The 19,595-nt window shown below is 36.2% G+C and overlaps 1 protein-coding gene across 7 annotated transcripts in view; it reads left to right on the top strand.

The window, feature by feature from the left end:
- The first annotated feature begins 6 nt into the window (after positions 1-6).
- The window catches only part of LOC131592931 (platelet glycoprotein 4-like), a 36,431-nt gene continuing 16,842 nt past the window's right edge, over positions 7-19,595 (top strand). The window contains exons 1-2 of one of the 7 annotated variants that reach the window (XM_058864871.1): positions 7-133; positions 13,734-13,969. In XM_058864871.1, coding sequence (XP_058720854.1) covers positions 13,850-13,969 — 120 coding nt within the window. In that variant the 5' untranslated portion in view covers positions 7-133; positions 13,734-13,849. Of the gene's footprint in view, positions 134-5,308; positions 5,464-9,650; positions 9,793-9,859; positions 9,964-13,470; positions 13,583-13,733; positions 13,970-19,595 lie in introns of those variants that run through there. The other 6 variants (XM_058864868.1, XM_058864870.1, XM_058864867.1 and 3 more) reach the window with 6 other exon arrangements.

Here is a 19,595-nt window from a genome sequence, read left to right as displayed (position 1 = left end):
GGAAGGAAGGGCACAGCACTGGTTTTGGTAGCCCAGTACGCCTGCTTTGCCACTGAACCTGCCTGGCACTGTATTCAGAAAACTCTGAGCTGTTTCCAGCCTCATCTCAGATCCTTTCCCAGTTCTAGTGCAGGTAAGAGGGGAAGAAATTTTTCTTTTTAATATTTTTTCTTTTTTAATATTTTTTCTTTTTAATTTTTTTCTTTTCAATTTTTTTCTTTTCAATTTTTCTCTTTTCAATTTTCCTTTTCTTTTCTTTTCTTTTCAATTTTCCTTTTCTTTTCTCTTTTCTTTTCTTTTCTTTTCTTTTCTTTTCTTTTCTTTTCTTTTCTTTTCTTTTCTTTTCTTTTCTTTTCTTTTCTTTTCTTTTCTTTTCTTTTCTTTTCTTTTCTTTTCTTTTCTTTTCTTTTCTTTTCTTTTCTTTTCTTTTCTTTTCTTTTCTTTTCTTTTCATCTGTTTCTTTGGGTATGGCTGAAGCTGCTCAGTTTTAATTTTCTTAAAAGCGGGAGGACTGAAAAGAGTGCTGAATGACAGCTGTGGAGCAAATAGGTAATGGGTAGAAATACTGGGTGCTTTACTGTTCTGAGACTTTAGGAAGAAACACAAACAAGACAACAGTATTAAGTTACCAAACTTAAATTATTATTTATAATTAGCCTTTTCAGGTAAAACTTGTCTGTGGTGTACCAAAGAACACTGAAAAATATGACTTTCTTTTGCAACCAGCTTTTTGATTAACTGATGGTGTGAGAAGGTTATGTACCAGAACTTCATGCAGAGGGAGAAAAGATAAATAGAAGGAAAAAATTATAAAGGGAGATTGGGGGAAAATAAATGTTAATGCTAAGGAACAAGGACAGAATTGATTGAAAGCAGTAAATTCTGGATAAACGGGGAAAAAAACCCCAGGGGATAATCCAAGGAGGGAGGAGACAAACTAGGGGAGATGCTGTGAGATGATAGGGTGGAAGGTGAGAGACATACACAGAGCTGGAGGCGGGAGGAGATTCCTGGAGAAGGAAACAGGGGTAAAAGGAAGCGTTTGTAGAAAGGAAGGCAGAAGTCTGGCAACAAGCTGGAGGCTGCAGCTGTGAAAGGCACACAGGAAGCAATCAATAGGACTCCAAGAAGACCAAAGGTAGAACAACAGCGTTTACATAGGGGATGGGTCAGAAAATATGCAGATTAATGCAAATTTCAGGAATATTTTTTTATTCCTACCTTTTCCTTGTCACTTGATTTTCCATCTAACTTTAGAGAAGCAGAAGTTTCATAGAAAACCAGGTTAAAGGTTTATGCCATGGAGTGCCCCTTGAGTTAGTACATATGGAGTTTTATAGCACCTGTCATAATAACTCACCTCCAAGGTCCTTATAATCCTCTGGGACAGCTATTATCTTAATTATGAAAGCACTTGGCAGACAGGCTGATAACTGTTGCTATCTGCTGTAACTTTCTGGAAGGAGGTCCTTTATAGGCTGTTCAAATAAAAAAAAATAATACAGTGCTTAATTATTAATATTTTAATAATTTTAGAAAAATATCAGCCCTGCTATGATAAAAGGATGTAGAAAAGATTCAAAAAGACAGGCAGAGGAGGCAATAGCACTGCCACTTGGTTTGGATGTTTTTTTAGACAACCAACTTTGAAGCAAAGCCTGTGGAAATGTTAGTCTTGTGAATTTGGACGGCTGTATTCACAGCTGGGATCCCTCATGCTTACCTGTCTCTATGCTTTGTGAAAATAAATATAATAAACCCAAATCTGAAAAATTACCTCTAATATGACATGTATTACCTGGCTTCCAGTACTTTATGGGGATTAAATGGGATTAGACTGTGTTTGCAAAGAATTACTGCAAAGAGCAAAATCAATTAAACTTGTTCTGGATTGGCAACAGGGACCTGATACATTGCCTCCAATTGCAGAGGTTTAAGGGGTCAGAGGCAAAGGCTGGTCCTGAACGGGTATTTTAGGACTGGTCTTTCTTGTAAAGCATAAGTGTGAGAGGGTATTACCTTGGGCTCAGAGCTTTCATAATTCCTTATCACTGGAGACAGCTTGCCTAGAGTTTAGAAGGTCTGTGCAGCTTTCTCCTTGTGGCTGATACAGGATCAAACTGTCTGGTGGGGCACTGGGCAGCAGGGTTGCTTCAGGCTGCCAGGGCAGCTCTAACCTTCTGTTAATAAGGAGGTAAATTTGCAGGCTCTTCTGCACCTCTGCAGTTCCTTGTGGCAAGAGTTGTGAGAGCAGCTCTCCCTCCATACGGGTATGTGACCCTGCTCCCAGGCTGGAGGCAGATTCTGAGCACACAGCTGGATATTGTACAAACTTCTTGTAACTGTATTATTGCATTCTATAACTTGCAAAATGTTCCTAACTGCTAGTTACTGAAAGCAGAGAGATGTCATTCAGCCTCTATTTTCTTGACTCTGTATAAATCCAAGAAAAGTTCATTCAGTAAAATTTATAAAGAATAAATATACTGGTAATCAAATTGTTTCACCTGCATATCTTGATAATATTGTGTATATTGCTAGTATTTCACTGTATATTGCAACTAGAAAGAAATATATTGAAATTTTAACTGCAGAAAATGTATTAATCATTTGCCATATATCTTATATATATATATCTATATATATATTGTATATGCCTTACTATCTTATAATTAATTATATGATAATTATAATTATCTTGTATATAGAAGCCTATTATATAAGCAACTAAATATATGTTATAAAAATATGAGCAGGTAGAGTTTATGGCTCTATGCATTTAATAACTGATATAAAAGAACATATGAAAGATACTGTAATCAATATTAATTACAGGAATTGTATAATTCTTAATTAAATGAAAAAAAGCATATATATGCATTTCAGTGTAGTTTTAAAACTATAATTTTTGTGTAATAAGTATGCCAATGTAACATGAATCAATTTTATATGGAAATCCTGAGATTAAACCAATAAATATAGCATAATCATATGCTATTTTGGTGATTTATTTTCTTGACAATTGACACAATAACTATATTTACTCAGTGATTTTTTTTTTTAACTTGGCAAAAAAATCCTACTAATAAAAATATGTAGTCTGTAGTTACTTAGTTTGTTTTTTTTTTTTTTTCCTGTCCTCAATCAAGTGAGACTTCAAAAACATTTATATAATTGGGACAACCAGGAAAATTATCAGAAATGTAAGGAGCCTGGGTTAAATTACTGTATTTTAAGACTATTTTTTTTTTCTGTAACTGATAGTTATATGCATATTTCTGTAACATGTTTTCATCTGAAAGAACAATACCATATCTTTGGATTGAAAATTACATGATCTGAGAAGTTCAGGGTATCATTAGTTCCCTCACGTATTTACTGCTAGTGCACAGAAATTGCTGCTGGTACTTTTTCTACTGCTCTGTTCTTCATAGGTGTTAATATTTCTCAATACATCATGATATTACACAATTTTTCATAATCTCTTTAGTTTCTGCCAAGGGATCTCCTGTGGCAAGGGTAATTTTATTTTTTAGTGTTGGGGTTTTGTGTTTTTTCTTGTCTGCATGTGAATTATGTTTGATTCCTTTATTTTGGCAATTAAATATCTTCTCAAGAAAAATATGAAAAAAAGGAAAAAAAGTCCTTTTTTGTATTACAAGAAGTTTTTACCTACTCTAGCCACCAATTCATGTTCCCTGAGTGGAGTTGGCAGCTGCCCCAGGGGTAGCTTCAGTAAAACTTTCTTCTTGTGCTGGCCTGATGGGGAGCAGGGCTCTTCCTCGTTGATGGTTTGGCTTTGGTGTTTGAGGCTGGACTGAAGCCCCAGGGAAGGTCTTCTGTAGATTTTTCAGACCAAGGACATGTCTCCAGGTCTGGAACATGTAAACTGAAAGATAAGGGTGTCAGTCATTTGACAGGTCTTTAATAATAGAGAAGTCACCAAGAAGTTGACCTCAAACTTAGGTCTTCACAGCTGGAAAAATCCCCTGTACGTATGTTGTTCTTAATTATTATGGAGACAAAATTACAGTGTAGCTGGTAGGCAAAAACTAACATAAGGACTACACTACCCAGTCACTCTTCAAAACCACTGACATTGCCTGGGATGATTCATTATGGTGACTATTTCTCAACCAGGTATTGCACTAGTGAAAGATTTTAGAATTACTCCATTATTCTGTGACTTCTGATCTAAGGAGAAGAGTTTTGCAAGAAATGGAATATATCCAAGTGGGGATAAGATTTATTAAATTTCCCCTGACTTTCAGAAGATGTTTGCTTTAAATCTTTTGTCTCCTGCCATTGGAAGCCTCCTCTCTGTCCCTCCTTGTAATGTCTAAGACAATATTTTTCTCAGTAGCATTGTCTTATTTCAGGGCTCAACCCACTTCAAATGTCATAGAACGAGGGGAGTAACAAAGACTGGGAGGAAGAATCTGTTACTGCAGAACACCCAAGATAAGAAGAAATTAAGGAAGACAGCCTGACAATGATAGAATTGTAAACACCAATGAGCCCCAGGCCATCCAAGATAAGAAGCCAGCTCAGCACAACTCAGAAATAGTCAAATACTAAACACTGAATATATTAGATAAGCAGAGCATATAAAAATTAACAGCATATTAAGAGCCCTTATTGTTTTACTTAGGGTGATAGCTTTGTGGATTGACCACACAACACCCATCTTCGTGCAAATATGAAATAACAAAGCCCTTGGCTCTGTCTGTGGTTGACTCACTGCACACTGGGGGATGAATCCTAATTTTTGGGGCAACACTTAGGTTTCACTGAGAAATGTCTCGAGCGTTAATAGACCAAACTAACCCTTTCAGTAGGAGATTTTCATAGCCCTTCACTGTTCCAGACTCACAAGAATTCTGTGTTATAATATTACAGTTTCTGGGTTGAATTCTGTTGTACTATCTGTGTTCTCAGTTACTCTCACATGAACCCACAGGTGTAGGAGAATCAGAGTCTGGTCTATCCCTGCTGCTCTTGGGCTTTCTTCACCTAACACCTCAGCTAAAGTCCCTTGAAAACAAGTTTTAAAAGTGATTTTGAGGACTGACAAAGGCAACAGTTTATGCATGACACAATCAGTGAAGAAGGGCTCAAAAGCAGTATCTACAGGGGAAAAAACTGAAGCAATTGCTGGGTTTTCCATCACCCATTTTCCCCTTAAAGAACTTCACTACGGTTTGAGGGAGGAACTCATCAGTGACAGGAGCCAAATATATCACACTGTTTCCACTGTACTGCTGCCAAGTTGGCTTGAGCAGCTGGTATTTTAGGATGTTTTTCCATATCGTCAGGACACATTGAGAACCACAAGGGACAGCACCTTAGGACCTTACACTTAACAGAGCTGGGAAAGCTACAGCTGGGAGTCTCTGGTGGGTAATGAAGGAGGTGTACAGCAGTTTGAGAAGAGTCTTCCAAGCTCTTGTGAGGAGAAATAAGGTATTAATGCATGCTGGGGAGGATTTTTTTCAGGAGGTTGAATAATGCTTGATATGAGTGGTTGGACCATGACTTGGGGCATGCACTGGCAATCCTCGAAGGCCATCACATCTTGCAGTAAAATCTGTGATGTGACCTGAAGCAAAAGAGTGCTATACCATGCCTGCAATCTTTGTCCCAACTTTCTATTAATGCCAAATGGTAAATATTTTGAAGTTTTCTTCTTGAATTTTCTGTTGTTTCACAACTTGTATGCATTTACCAGAACCTTGTGCAGCTGTTCTGGTACTATCAGTATGGTGCACTGATGTGGAAAGGAAATTAAAGTCCTTTTTAGGGACTTTGAGTAGAATTGTTCTAACATTAACATTCTAATCATTAGATACCTAACTTAGGTCCATTGTTTTGATTCTTTGCAGTTAAAGGGGAGACATCAGTACCTCTAAAAGATATTCATTCCCTGGAACTGTTCAAAAATAAGTAGTTGTAACTCTGTGTTATGGTTTAGTGAACACGGTGGTACTTGGTCAAACGTTGGACTTGATGATCTTGGAGGTCTTTTCCGACCCTAATGATTGTATGATTCTATGATTCTATGTATTCTTGCCCAAGAAAATATTTCAGGTACTTGGGATGAGTTATGTTTATTCATCTCTAGTGAGAGGAAAGGAAAGCAGTTGGTCTCCCGTAGGCCAGATGCCTGCTTTTAGCTGGATAAGTTTGTTGGTAACAAATATTTGTCATTAACTTAAACAAGAAAAATAAATAATACGAAACTATGTCCTTCTTTTATTTTAGAGCCTTATGGATAAGATAGTAAAAAGAAAGCTGAAGCACTAAAATATCTTTGTTCTTCCTTCCTTTCATGTGAGGAGACCTGACTGATAAAACTGTTGTATCCTCTGGCTTTTGGAAAATGAGGTGATATAAAATAGCAGTCACTGTGAAAATAGATAAGACAGAAATAAGGAATATGAAATTCAGGAATCATATTAGTTCTGCATTATAATTTTATAATTTGTGTGTTATACATTCATTCTCTTTATGTGAAATTTGTGAAGATAGGCCATGTTCACTCTAGGATGGCTCTTGTGAAATGGAAGTGAATTGTCAAAGCTGGTTTGAGTGGATAGCTCACGTGCTGCTTCTCATGTACTGTGTGATGTGATATACAGAAGGTTTTGATTTCCTTAGGAAATCAAATGAACTTTCATGAATACAAAATTTCTCTCTCTATAAAGTAGTACCTCATAGTACCTCCAGTACACATAGAGAGGCAGAAGTCTCACCCAGCTGGTGACATATTACATACTTTCTTTTTTCTTCTCCAGATGATTCATTTTCATCATTCTCCTCAGTAGAACTAAGGGCACATGGGTGAACATGAGTGCGTTGAATCAGAAAGAGCTTATTTGGGGACAGAAAACATGGTTGGTTTTTTGTTTGGGTTTTTTTTTTTTTTCATGTATATATGTATGGTTTTTCTTTTGAGGGGGGCAGGTTTAATGATTTAATTTTTCACTACTGAGCAAGGTACAACCCTTCCTGTGGGACTTTTCTACTTCCTGTGAAGAAGTCAGAGGGCCACTGAGTGGTGACAACAGGATTTTCAGTAGAGAGAATAGAAGCCACATAAAATAATGCTAATATAATAAACTGGGTAAATAATAAATTTGTGCATAAACTTATCATGGAAAGAAAGTAAACATAATTCCTTCTACCTTTGTGTCAAAATCAGGGAGAGTACCCAAAAGCTTATAAAAATTCATGTTTTGGATGCTGAGAATATTAACTTCATCTGTTGCCCCAGGGGTTGGCATTTTACCTAAGAACTAAAAAGAAGATTTTCTTGGGTGTTTTTTAACAGTTAATGTCCTTTAAAAGTTCAGAGGGTGCAAAAGCACGGACAGGAATTTCCTGGAGCGTTCTAATTTGCTTCCTAGTGTCATCTAACATATGCTAGCATTTCCACATATGAAAAAGAATTAATGTTAACATTAGCTTTTATAAGCTTCGTGATAGGCAGTTGAAGAAAAGTCCTGAGTGTAATAACTGGGAAACACAGAAATATAAACTCATGCTGTGCTATACTGTACAGCAAAGAATTCCCACAGGAATGTGGGAATGTTTATGTAATCATCTTGAAAATTCAAATTCTATGTACCATAAAGGTATGCCTGATAGAATGGATCTTAAAAAAAAAAAAAAAAAAAGGGAGACATAACCTATTTAGGAATCTCAGGGCATATAGGAAAGCAGCCTGAAGAAAGTGTTTTCCAAAAGGATCACTATTAGATATGTATAAAAGCCATGAACAACACTCATCTCTCCAGCATTTTCTTGTCAGTAGTATGTTTACTTCAGAAAATGTATGTGGACTTCATTTGGAAATAACAACAGGATTTCCCTTTTTCTGCTTCCTGCAGTTTTCTGTGTCTTCATGAGGCATGTGAGTGTCATTTACTCTGTTTCTCCTTTTTGACAACTTTTCCTTGTGGGCAGTTTTTCTGTTGCTGCACCACTGGGGACTCTGAAGAAGTGCACAATTGTTTGTTTTATGTGTTTTTCCTCTGTTGCTGTGTCTCTACTTTCTCTGCAACCTCTGAACTCTGATATGAAGCCAGAGGACACAGGACCATTAAATACTTATGGTTTGTTTTAGTTTGGTTTTAAGATACAGAAATGACTGACATCCAAAAGTTTACAGCTTCTCTGTGATCTTCCCATCCTTTTAGCTGGTTTCTGCGGTTGACCCAGGCAGTCTTCATTTCACTGCCAAGCCCTGCTGCAAGAAGAGATTTTGCTAATTCAGGATGATAGTAGGATACTGTAAATCATAATGCTAGGTGATACAATTCAGCACGCATGTGTTGAAAACTGAACATCATTACATTGACAGCAGCAGATTCCAACAAAAAACCCCAGTAGATATTTTCTTCATGAGAGGTGCACACTGACTCCCACACACTGCAAAAAGAGAAAAGGGGCATGGTAGGGAGCAGCTTCACAGGCAGCAGTAAAGGAGGATCCCAAACCAGAACATCCTCAGGAGACCATCATAGGAGAACATGTACAATAGAAACTATTAATGACAATAAAAGTAGCTCATGGCAAGCACAGTGTGGAGGACTGCTTAACTGTCAGCAGTAAAGCATCTCTAATTAGAAAACAGAAAAAGACAAAATTTCTGCACTTTTCAAGGATGAGAAGCTGGAGTTATTCAGGGTCACTAACTTGCCCTGGCAGTGAGCCTTGTACTGAAAACTGCACAAAAGGCTGTTTTCAAAAGACCAGGGTCACTTGCAGTCTTGCCTTCACTACTAGGAGATTAAAACCTCAAATTCATTAATTTTCATCCACCTTAGATTTGCTTAGCAGAAATAGATTAGAAAAAGGCAAGTTTTTCCACAAAAGCTAAACTCCCAAGTAGACCAGCATAAAATGACAGAACAGCAGTCAGTCAAAACATATAGAAAATATTTGTGAATTGCAAGCTATTCAGTGCTGTACTGTCAAAGTCTGGACCTAAGGATCTATTTTTAGGAATATTTTCTCTGTCATAATTAAGCCAAATAAAAGTCACTTCCTCTTGCTGCTGCCAGAGGAATCTTTTGCAACAATCTATTAATTGAATTTACCTGAGAAAAAGAGGTATTTATAAAATATTTATGCAAAAGTTTGCCAAACTGTTATTATTTAGTAGTAGACACTGTGATGGAGAAATATGTTGGTTGACAGAGACGTCAGTGTAAAAATAAATGATTTTTAGATACATTCAGAAAAAGAAGCTTCTGGGATGATGTTCACTGAACTTCCAGTAAAATAGGAAGAGCCTTCACACTTTGTAAGGAAATGTTGTATCTGATACCTGAAAAGAAATCCTATTAAAAATATTCTAAAATTTCCTAATTTTTATGGTTTGAAAATACACTATCATGATGAGTAAAATAAACATATGCAGATATGAAAGAAGTGACTAGAAGCCAAATAAGTAAGTTACCCTTTTGTCTCCTTGACCTTTGACTCACTTGGATCAAAACTGGATAAAGATTGCAGTTGCTAAGTATATTACCACGAGATGTAGGTAGTGGCTTTTAGTCAGGCTGCAAAAATAACCCCTTCCCCCAGCAGCAGTACAAGTTAACTTTTTCTTCTGGCAAAAAGATAAAGAGGGAACTGACGTCTCTGGGAATATATAATCACTCCCTCACAGCTCCCAGCCTATGTGCTTGGTGGGGAGATTTAGCTGCTTGTCTGCTGGTAACTTGATGCAAGTCATGTGCTAAGTACTTCTATGTTCAGCTGAAAAATCAGTTGCCCTTATTCAAGGTGAGTCATACGATACAAGATTTAAAATCAGAGGGTTTTCCACAGGAATACTTTTAAGGTCAGTTGGGTGGAAGTTCTTGAAAATACTTATTTTTAATGCAAAATAAAATGGAAGGATTTTACAAAGCTGCTTGCAAGAAAAAGTGACATTTTACATGGATGAGTGAAATGGTTTGTTACTATGATAACATTGGTGTTTTATGTTCAGTGTGGCTGGCTTTTCCAATTGCATTCTGTCTTTTAATATTTAATGTTCTTGAAAGTACAGTTCTGGAGTCATGTGAATTTATAAGAAATACGTATTTTGAAGTAATTTTTTCTAACATTTACTGTTGCAGCTAAAAAGCTTGAAACTATAATTTCAAAGAACATCAAATATATAATGAGATTATTTGTATTTACAAGGGCTTGCTTTAAGCTGATGTACAGAAACTTAAATTGAATAGTGAAGAAAGTATTTAATAACATTTTGCATCTCTTCTATACAGTTGCTTATAAATTGTCTTTCAGATATCTGAATGGACCATTTTCATTGTTATTAATTAATATTCTCTAAAAGATCTTTGAAACAATATTAAAAAGTACATACCCAACACTCTAGAATGGGGTGAAAGATCATATTAATCCCACAGTCAAATCTGAGTGTAAATGATATAACAGCCTCATAGACCAGAGCTAATTTTGTTATGGTACTTTCTATTCTGCTTAAGGAACATAATTTTCACTTGAATATAAGTTCCTAGAAAGTGCATTCTTATTGGAAATTTCTACCTTAATCTTCATATTTTTAATTCAGTTCTGATAGATGAGAATAGTGTGTTGACTTCTATAAGAATTAAATGTTATGATATGAGTGCTCTTCACTCACAGTTGTGTAATTTATAGTTTGAATTGCATAAATTTGGATGTCTAGACTGCGATTACATTGTGTTTGGTGGGAGAAGGGTGAATATTTTTCAATTTGCAGAAGCTTGGAATAGACACAAGTTGTTAGCAATCACTTTCTTTCTAGCTATTCATTTCTAGTACTCCTGAGAGATGCCTAATCTGCCAAAAAAAAAAAAAAACAAAAAAAAAACCATTGGAAAAGCTTTTAGAAACTTAAGTGGAAATGTATTTGGTGGAAAGTATATTACTGTGGAATTTGAAAAGCTTCAGTATGCAAGTCAAGGAAAAAAGTCTGATGATATCTAAAAGACACCCTTAAACATTTCTGAAAGATCTAATTTTCATTTTAAATTTTAAAATGTGTGTTTCCACACAGGAAAAAAAAAAATAAAAATGCTTGTATTGGGGGAAAAATCGAGTGGAGTTAGGTACTTTTCAGAATCTGATTTAATTGAAATGTCTGCTTTTCCATAGATTTGCTACAATATGTAACAGCAATCAGATTTTCAAATCCCCACATGACCTACCCAATTAATTGCCTTCTACTGTTCTGTCTTTGCCAAACTAAGGATCCTGATCTCAGCCTAGCTACAACAATACAAGATTTGGCCCAAGCTATTTTCACTTAAAAGTTCCTCAAGTCTAATAAATTTCTAACTTAAATATACTTTGGAATTTGTGGTTATACACATCCACTACATCAAAAAGCCTTTAATGGCTTTGGAGTGGGAAGCACACAGAATAACCTGGTGGCAAGTGGACAGACAGGCTGAATTTTACAATAAGGATAGCAGGGATATTTTTCCAAGACTGCAAACAGTCTTTTGGTCATTCTGCTTGACAATATCCAAGGAGAAATTCTTAACATACCAAACAATCTCAAATATTCAGAAACAGACATTGTCAAAGGCAAGGGAGCCATAACCTGCTGCTGGTACAAGAGGTGGGTTTCCAGTGCAGTTAAAGGGAGGTGTCTGGTGACAGGTAGAAATGTGACATAATTGTGAGTTTAGGATGACAAGGGAGGACACATCAGTGGCCCGCTGACCATGGTACTGTTATAAATCCATATTGTGATATTGGCTGTCACAAGTATTAGGATGAATATTATATGTTAAATACTTTTTGGCTATGTATGTACTTTTCTTCTTGCTAACAACTTTTAAGCTTAAGGGAATTTTGTGGTACAAAGCAAGGAAACCCCAGAGGGCAAAGACAGTGGGGCCAAGCTGTTATCAGAAGGACAGTGAAGACCAGGGTGTTATCAGCAGCCAGGACCAGGCGGTTGGCAGCAGAAGGATGTGAAGCCCAGCTGTCACCAGTGGCAGGATGAGGGGCCCAGACTTATCAGCACTGACCTCTTGCAAAGAAAGGAAATCAAATTCAAATAAAATGATGATCACCAAAAATAAAAATCATATGAAGTGTGCTCTGAAGAGGCGGGTTCAGGGTGTAATCATGCAAAATGCTTCTTAGAAAAGTTTGAATATGCATTAAACCCCCACAGCAGGAGGGGATAAAAAGAATGTTCCAAAGATATCAGGTGTGTTCCTGGCAACACGCCAGGGCACCCGGCCGTTTTAACCCTTTGATTTATTTCCTCTGTCTCCTAATTGTCTTTTTGTTTATATTAAACTTTTTTTATAATTTATTAAGAAAAATGAATCTCGTTTTTCACAGTACCTAATCTGTTAGGGCATGTTGTATGTCTTTCTGTGATAAAAGGATATATACCCATACCTGCTTTACTATTTAGAAATTCATGAAGCCCTTCTGATTCTTTAGTCCTCATGAGCAAACTGGTTGACTTGTTCTTCCACTTTATCTTTCTGTTTTCCTTCTCTCTGTGTTTGGCCTTGAATATGTAATTAACTCTTAACTAATACCTGCTTGAGAATTGATTTAGAGATGGACACAACATATTTACAAGCAGAAATTATTAAGAATAAAAAGGAGATGGAAGTGACATCTAACACAGAAAAAGGCAGATTTTTTTGTTAACTGGAGATCTAAAGAAATAACTAACTTGGAAATCCTGTGTATGTGATTATTTCATAATAATAAAGAATAAATTACAAATTAGGCAGCTCTTTGTCTCAATTATTCATAAACAATAAACAAATCAGAAAAAAATATCACTGGGAGTTTATACTTTACCACTTCAGCACTAGTGTCATTCTGATTTTCTTTACAACCCTTTTCACTAGGGGCCAGTTTGTAAGATATATTAATATATATTACTAACAACTCTTATTTTCCAATGACTAATCACAGACATTTTTCTTCTGAGACTGAATAATCTTGAAATTTTAGGCATTAACTCCTTCAAAGATGAAGCTCTAGTCTTGCTTTAAAAACTCTGATGTTCTATAAGGCAATTGGGATTGATGAAATTACTTGGTGGCAAGAATTCAGCTGTAAAAGAGAAATCCAGTTGTGCCTTTGTAATGAAGTTGCTGAAACAAAGTTCTGGCTGTTCAGTAGAGGACCATGGGCTGATAGAGATCTGGAAAGAGGCTTCTTGTGGGTGCCTCCCTTTAGAGATTGCCTTTCCCAGGGAGATGCTGATGGGCTTTGAGGACTTTCTTACCGGCACAGGGCAGAAGCAGCCAGTGGAGTGTAGCTCCTGCTTTTGCCTGAAGTGGGAGCCATGGGCATGGCAGGCTGAGATAAAAGCAGAGCTCTCTATACCCTCCTCCTTTGGCAGAGGGAGATTTAAAGATGTCTACAGCAGGAAGAATGTCCTATGAATAATAACAATGTCAGCTTGCCCTAATGTGACAGAGCCAAAAAAAAAAAAAAAAAAAAAAAAGACTAGTGAAAAAAACTTTGCAGTTTGTTTAGGCAACTGGAATGAAGAAAGATAGATAGTCATATGTAGCAAGCAATTAACACGGCAAAAGTACCCGCAACTTTTTTTTGTTTTTTTTCTGCCTGTAGCTGGCTGCTGTCTGTCTGTGTTTGACTTGTTATCTTCCTACTTGCTTCATGTCGTGTGCTTTGTACTTTGAGCTTTGGAATTTGATTTTTTGATCACTTTTTGCTTATATTAGCAGCTCCTCTAAAGAAGATCAGCAAGTCTGTTGGGATCAAGAAGTGAGGAAAACCATCAAGCCTTACAGCAAGGATATTTTTGTACAGTTTACCTGTACCCTAACTAAAAAGAGGAATGGCCTGTAACAGAAACTGTGGGCTCCTCACTGGGGCCATCATCGGTGGTGTACTGGCCATCTTTGGAGGAGTTCTAATACCAGTTGGAGATCATCTTATAAGCAAAGCAGTAAAAAAGGTACTTTTATTTTTCTCACCTTCCCTGGACATATGGTTTGTGGTTATTGAATAGTCATTATTTTTATATCTTATGTGCTGATTCTGGTTTGTTTGTTTGTTTTTTCTTTAACATAGTTTTTATAAATTAGATGCTTCAAACTTCTCTGGAAATATATGCAACAGCAAAAGTTTTAAAAATATACTCATTATATTGTCACATTTACTTATTTGCTCTGTCTTGTGCTTCACATTATAAGCTAAAATATGGTGTTTTCAGAATACAATTTAGAAGTAAGTGGATTTTATTTTTGTTGTATTTATGATATTTTCTTTTTTCTTGATATTTTCCTTTTTTAATTTTTTTTAGAAGTTATTTTCATACTTTGGTGTTCACTCCATGCAGTTATATACTGCAAATAATCTAAACAGTCCTCTGCTGCAGAATCTAATCCTGCACTTCATGGATTCAGCTCACATTCTATGATTGTATGATCCAAGTCGATGTTCTCCACATGACTGGAGGATCTAATAAAATGCATCGCTCTGTTTTGAGATTGAAGTAGAATGCTTTAGACCCAGCAGACACAGGGTTTTTTTTCTGATTTTTAGATTATATCCCTAAAATCTAGATTATTTTGTAAAGAAAACAGAAAAAAATTACTTAGATCTTTGGTGAAAAGTGTACATAACTGAAGGTTTAAATTGTGGAATAATCTGGAATGGCAGCCCTGGAGTGTCCACTGTGGTGACAAAATCTCCTTGGGGTCAGGGCAGCCAAGGTTGGTTCTCTGAATGTTAAAAATCTGATAATCTTAAGATCCTGGTCTATTGCTCAGTCCTGCTATTGATCTTCTGTGGTGTTGAAGATCGTGGACATGTTGGAGACACTTATCCAAAGGCTCTGCTGGAAGAGCAGCCTTAGCTCAATAGCTGTAGAAGTCAAGTAAGGAGGTGGACACCTGAAGTGTCAGGAAATGTTGAACTGTCTGTTGAGGCCTTGGCTATATTATAATGTTATTTTTTAAAAAAAATTGAAAAAAATGGCTCCTATATATCATCTTATTTTTTTCAGGTAACCCAATAAAAACCAGCCTGTAGAGAAATTTTCCAATTGTTAGTGTATTTTTCAAGAATTCAAATTTTAAAGTTCATAGAGAATAAAAAAAATCTCACTAGATAATGCCTCAACTGCCTTGAAACATTTTACAGAGGAGTCAGACTCTCTATATTTGCAAACAATTTAGTTGTTTGCCATATTGAGGAAATGACAGGTTTTCTAGAAGACACATAAATTTAAAATTATGTATATCTCCTTATACTGAATACTTACTTAAATTAATCCTGCATGTTGTCTCATATCATTCAATATTTTGAAAGCAAATTACAAATGCTTGCAGTGTTATGTGCTCATCCATTTACAAACAGTAATGAACCAGTTATACAGCATGGTTTGTAAATGCCTACATACTCAATTATACCTGCATGAGTCCGTGGTGGTAAAGCATTAGAGGGAGTAATTTTCTCCTCAACCACTTTTTAATTTTCTGCATTGTCATCATGCTTCAGATGCTTGTACCTATTTGAAGACAGCTTGTTTGATGTATATAAAAAAAAAATTGTACCAGTAGTCACATAAAACATAAAAGAGTAAATTTGTAGAGACTTTATTTACTGAAGTAAATAGCTATGTTTTTTTTCCTAAGCACAAGTCATACCAAACTATTGTCTTTCTGTTTAGTATGCTGATTATTCAGTGGCATCATAAGACTCTTGAGACAATTCCATTTCAGACAAGATGGGCCAAGGTCCAACAGCTGAAATATGTGATCAGTTCAGCAGATGCTCCAGAGGGACCTGAATTTAACTAATTCTGATTTTGCTGTGTGGATGAAAGGTCTGTTAATAAGAACAAATTTGTTATTCTTTGCAGTTATATTTAGGATAAATATGGAGCTGACTGCAAAGGAAACAGATCTTCCAAGCAGAGAGTGCTCAAAATACATTTTTTTTCTGAAATATTTCACTTTTGGAAATGTTTTTATGAAAAATCTTTGGTAGAAACAGATCAGTTTCCATGACAAATTTGTTTGGAATTTCTCAAGAATAAGGATCTCAGGACAGGAAAAAAACAGAGATATGTTCTTTCAGATATGGCCTGTAAGCATTTATATGGAGCAGCCTGCCTATGGAAGAGTTGTAGTCACCAGCCCTGGAAGTGCTTAAAAAATTAGTATATATGGCACTTCAAGATATGGTTTAGTGAACATTGTAGTCAAAGATTGGAGTGGATGACCTTGGAGGCCTTTTCCCACCTTATTGAATCTATGTTATTTCCATTTTTACTCATATGAGGAAAAATCTAAGAGAGGTCCTCAGCCTCTCTTGGATTAGGTGCAAACAAAACTCAGTATGCCGTATTTCTAATGAAAGGTAAAAACTGTTTCAGACACAACCAGTAAAGGCAAAATCTTCTCTTATATTCTTCAGCATCAAAGCTTGAAAAAAGAACCCTAGTTTTTCTTCTGGCTATCCTATCTTAGAAAAAATTCCAGTCTTTTTCATGGTAGTAGGACCAATTCTATATTTTTGGAGGAAATGAAAGTTGCTTTCAAATGTTAAAGCTGGATTAGAATAACAAATGTTGAATAGTTTTAGGACACTCTGTACTATACCAAGACAAATTGCCCTAAATTAACCTGTTATCAAAGTTTAATCAAAAACTATTACTGTCAATTTACTCTAAAGCAAGATGAATCAAGTCCAGATGAACTTTCTTGCATCTCCCAATGAATTGGAGGAACTTTCATTTTAAAAATCGATGCAATCAATAGGTTTTTTTTGTCCTTTTCTGCTAGCAGCAGCAGCAGTCTAACCATGCTTTCCTTAAGCTTCCCTTAAGCACACATCTTTACACTTTACCAGCCTCGTTTCTCTTTTATTGTAGTCACTGAGAGATTAGCCAGAGTAAACACAGCAGGGTATATTTTGCTGGAAGGCTGCAAACTGGTTTTGAAGCAAAGAGAAAACATCTACAACTGTACAGAAAATCTCAGGTGCCCTTAGGAACTGGACAGAGACTCTGAGTCTGTTGGCTGTTACCTCCTGGCAGGTGGGTGCTGTGTTCCACCCGTGAGGAGTCTGTGAGAGAGCAACCCAAACAAAGTCCATGTGACATAAAACACTTGGATGCCTTCATTTGTTCCAATTTATTACCAAACATCTGTGCTTCAAATCAGAACACATGGCTATGTTCTCTAGCCCTAGAATTCTTTACCTGTGGCTCCAAAAATTTGCATAAGTTGTTTCAGCTCCAATGTCCAGCAGAGGACAGAGTTAAAAAAAAAACAAAACATATATATATATATATATATATATATATATTTTTTTTTTTTTTTTTATATGTTCTGAATAGTTTTCAAGACACTTAAAAGAAACTGTCATTTGAAGAGCACACTCAAAATGACACCAGCAGCAGCAGCAGCTTGGCAGGGATCCACAGGAGATTAGTGTTAAACTATTTCAGCTCTGGTACTATTCATGGAAAGGTGCCCTTGATTTCAGGAGCAAAGGGCGAAAGTCCTGTCCCAATTTCTACAAACACTGAATCTGTCCACAGGGGTGAAAATTTTCCATAAAGGTCTTAAGGGTTTAGAAAATTTGTCTTAGTAGAGTTATGAGTGAAACATAGAACTTTCCGAGTTCTCTACAAATACTTTGTTTGAGATTGTAAAAATATTTTTTAACTGACTCCACACATTTCAGTTGGACATTATCATGTCTGTTGTCATTAATACTAGATACAATCAAGTCTAAAATTAAAAAAAGAATAAAAAAAAGTGAAAGGAAATGAGCATTCAAAGCAACAAATCAGAAAGATTTTATCTGATATTGTTGGAAAAAGATATTTTGACATGGCTCAATTTCTACTTTTTGCCTTTCCCTCCTTAAAACAATATTATCTTTTTAGGCAAAAGTCCCATCACTTCAGTTATGGGTTTTCTTTCCCAGCTAGGTTTAACCACTCAAAGCTATTGGTAGTGTATTAATTTCCTAGAAAAATCTTTATCATGACTTCTCTAAGTTCTTCCACTTTCTACCTGAGTGCATGTGCTCAGGAGCTGAACAGAAGCCACATAACAATACTTAAAATCTTGAACTCCTGATGAACTGATAATATAGAATGGTGAATGATTTGCCACAATGCCTCAATGCTCTACTGGGTTAGTCTCAGTTATTTTTAGAAATAAGGCTTTCAATTGTAGCTATTATTATATTTATTCATTTGTTTCTACATATCTGTGATCTATGATTGTCCAGATTGTATCTCCTCAGCTACTGGAGGCATCGGAAACACCTTAGTTTAAAACTCTGTTTGTGACATTCATATGCCACTTCTTTATACAAAGTAATGAAGCTAAAGCAACTGCTAGCTCTCAGCAGAACACAAAAGTTCTAACCACACATATTCCCACATTATCAATTTTAAGCTTTATTGAGTCCCAGAATTCTTTATTATCAAGGACTGAAAAGGAATAAAAGTTGTGATCCAAGAAAACCTGAGTAGAAAGGCTAATAATAAGATATAAATCATCATTTAAGATGTGATGTGTTACTCTTCCAGCTGCAAAATGGGAAAAGATTATTTGCTTTTTTTGATCTTTTTCAGTTTTAGAGAATTGTATTGTTTGTTTCCTCCAGTTTACGTAGGCAGCCCAACATACACAATTTTGATACAGTCCAAAGTATTCATATCGCTTCTCAGTTCCCTGAAAATGGTATCTTCTGTCCATCTGGCCAGATTCTTTGTCAAGACAGAAACTTTGTCTTAATTTTGTGGTTTTCATCAGAAATCACGATGGCTTAATTTACTTTGAACCAATGAAGTACAGCAGCCTTCTACTGCTGACTGTTCAGCACTTCTTGAATTTATGTATTGCTACTTGACCCACCTCTAGTGGGGGGAAAATTGTCAGAAGCAAAAAGGGTCAAAGTTCCCACCAGTTTCACTCAATCTTGCACAGCTGGGTCATGGCATGAATTTGGCTGTGTAGCAATCACATTTGGGTAGCTACTTTGGCTGAGAGAAGTTAACTATTGCGTGAGATACTAGAGCTGATGCACTGATGCAGATGGACTAGGGAGCTGAGAAGTGTTTTGTATGATCAGTTGCATATTAGTTTCCAAAATCACTCGTCCTCTCACAACATCCCAAAACACAGCAGTGTTAATAGGGAGATATGTAACTGCCCAGCTAGGGAGAGGCATATTTAGGGATTGATCACCAGTGATCAAACAGCAAAAACAAAGGGCTTGCTGGTGTGACGGTATTAGTTTATAAAATGAAGACATGAAAAAGAGCTCTAGATTTTATTCCACTTTAACCCACCATTTTCACTCTTAAAGTATGTGACAGGGAATCACACACACCTCTTTTGTGGGAGAAATATTAACAATAATGGCTAAATGCCACAGAAAATAATGGTCTTGTTATCTTCCTTCCCTCTCCTTCTTTTGTCCTGCTGCTTCCCATGTCCTAGTGCTGATTCCCTCTACACAGACCCCTGAGCCAAATGGCTAACTGGTAGAAAGGTAACACAGAAAGCAAAAAACAATAAGGGAATTATATTCCTCCTGTCTGTCAGGCA

Source organism: Poecile atricapillus, chromosome Z (genome assembly GCF_030490865.1).
Source record: "Poecile atricapillus isolate bPoeAtr1 chromosome Z, bPoeAtr1.hap1, whole genome shotgun sequence".
Taxonomy (NCBI): Eukaryota; Metazoa; Chordata; class Aves; order Passeriformes; family Paridae; genus Poecile; species Poecile atricapillus.
The sequence above is the reverse complement of the archived record's forward strand: the minus strand, read 5'-3'. Positions and strand labels throughout refer to the sequence as shown.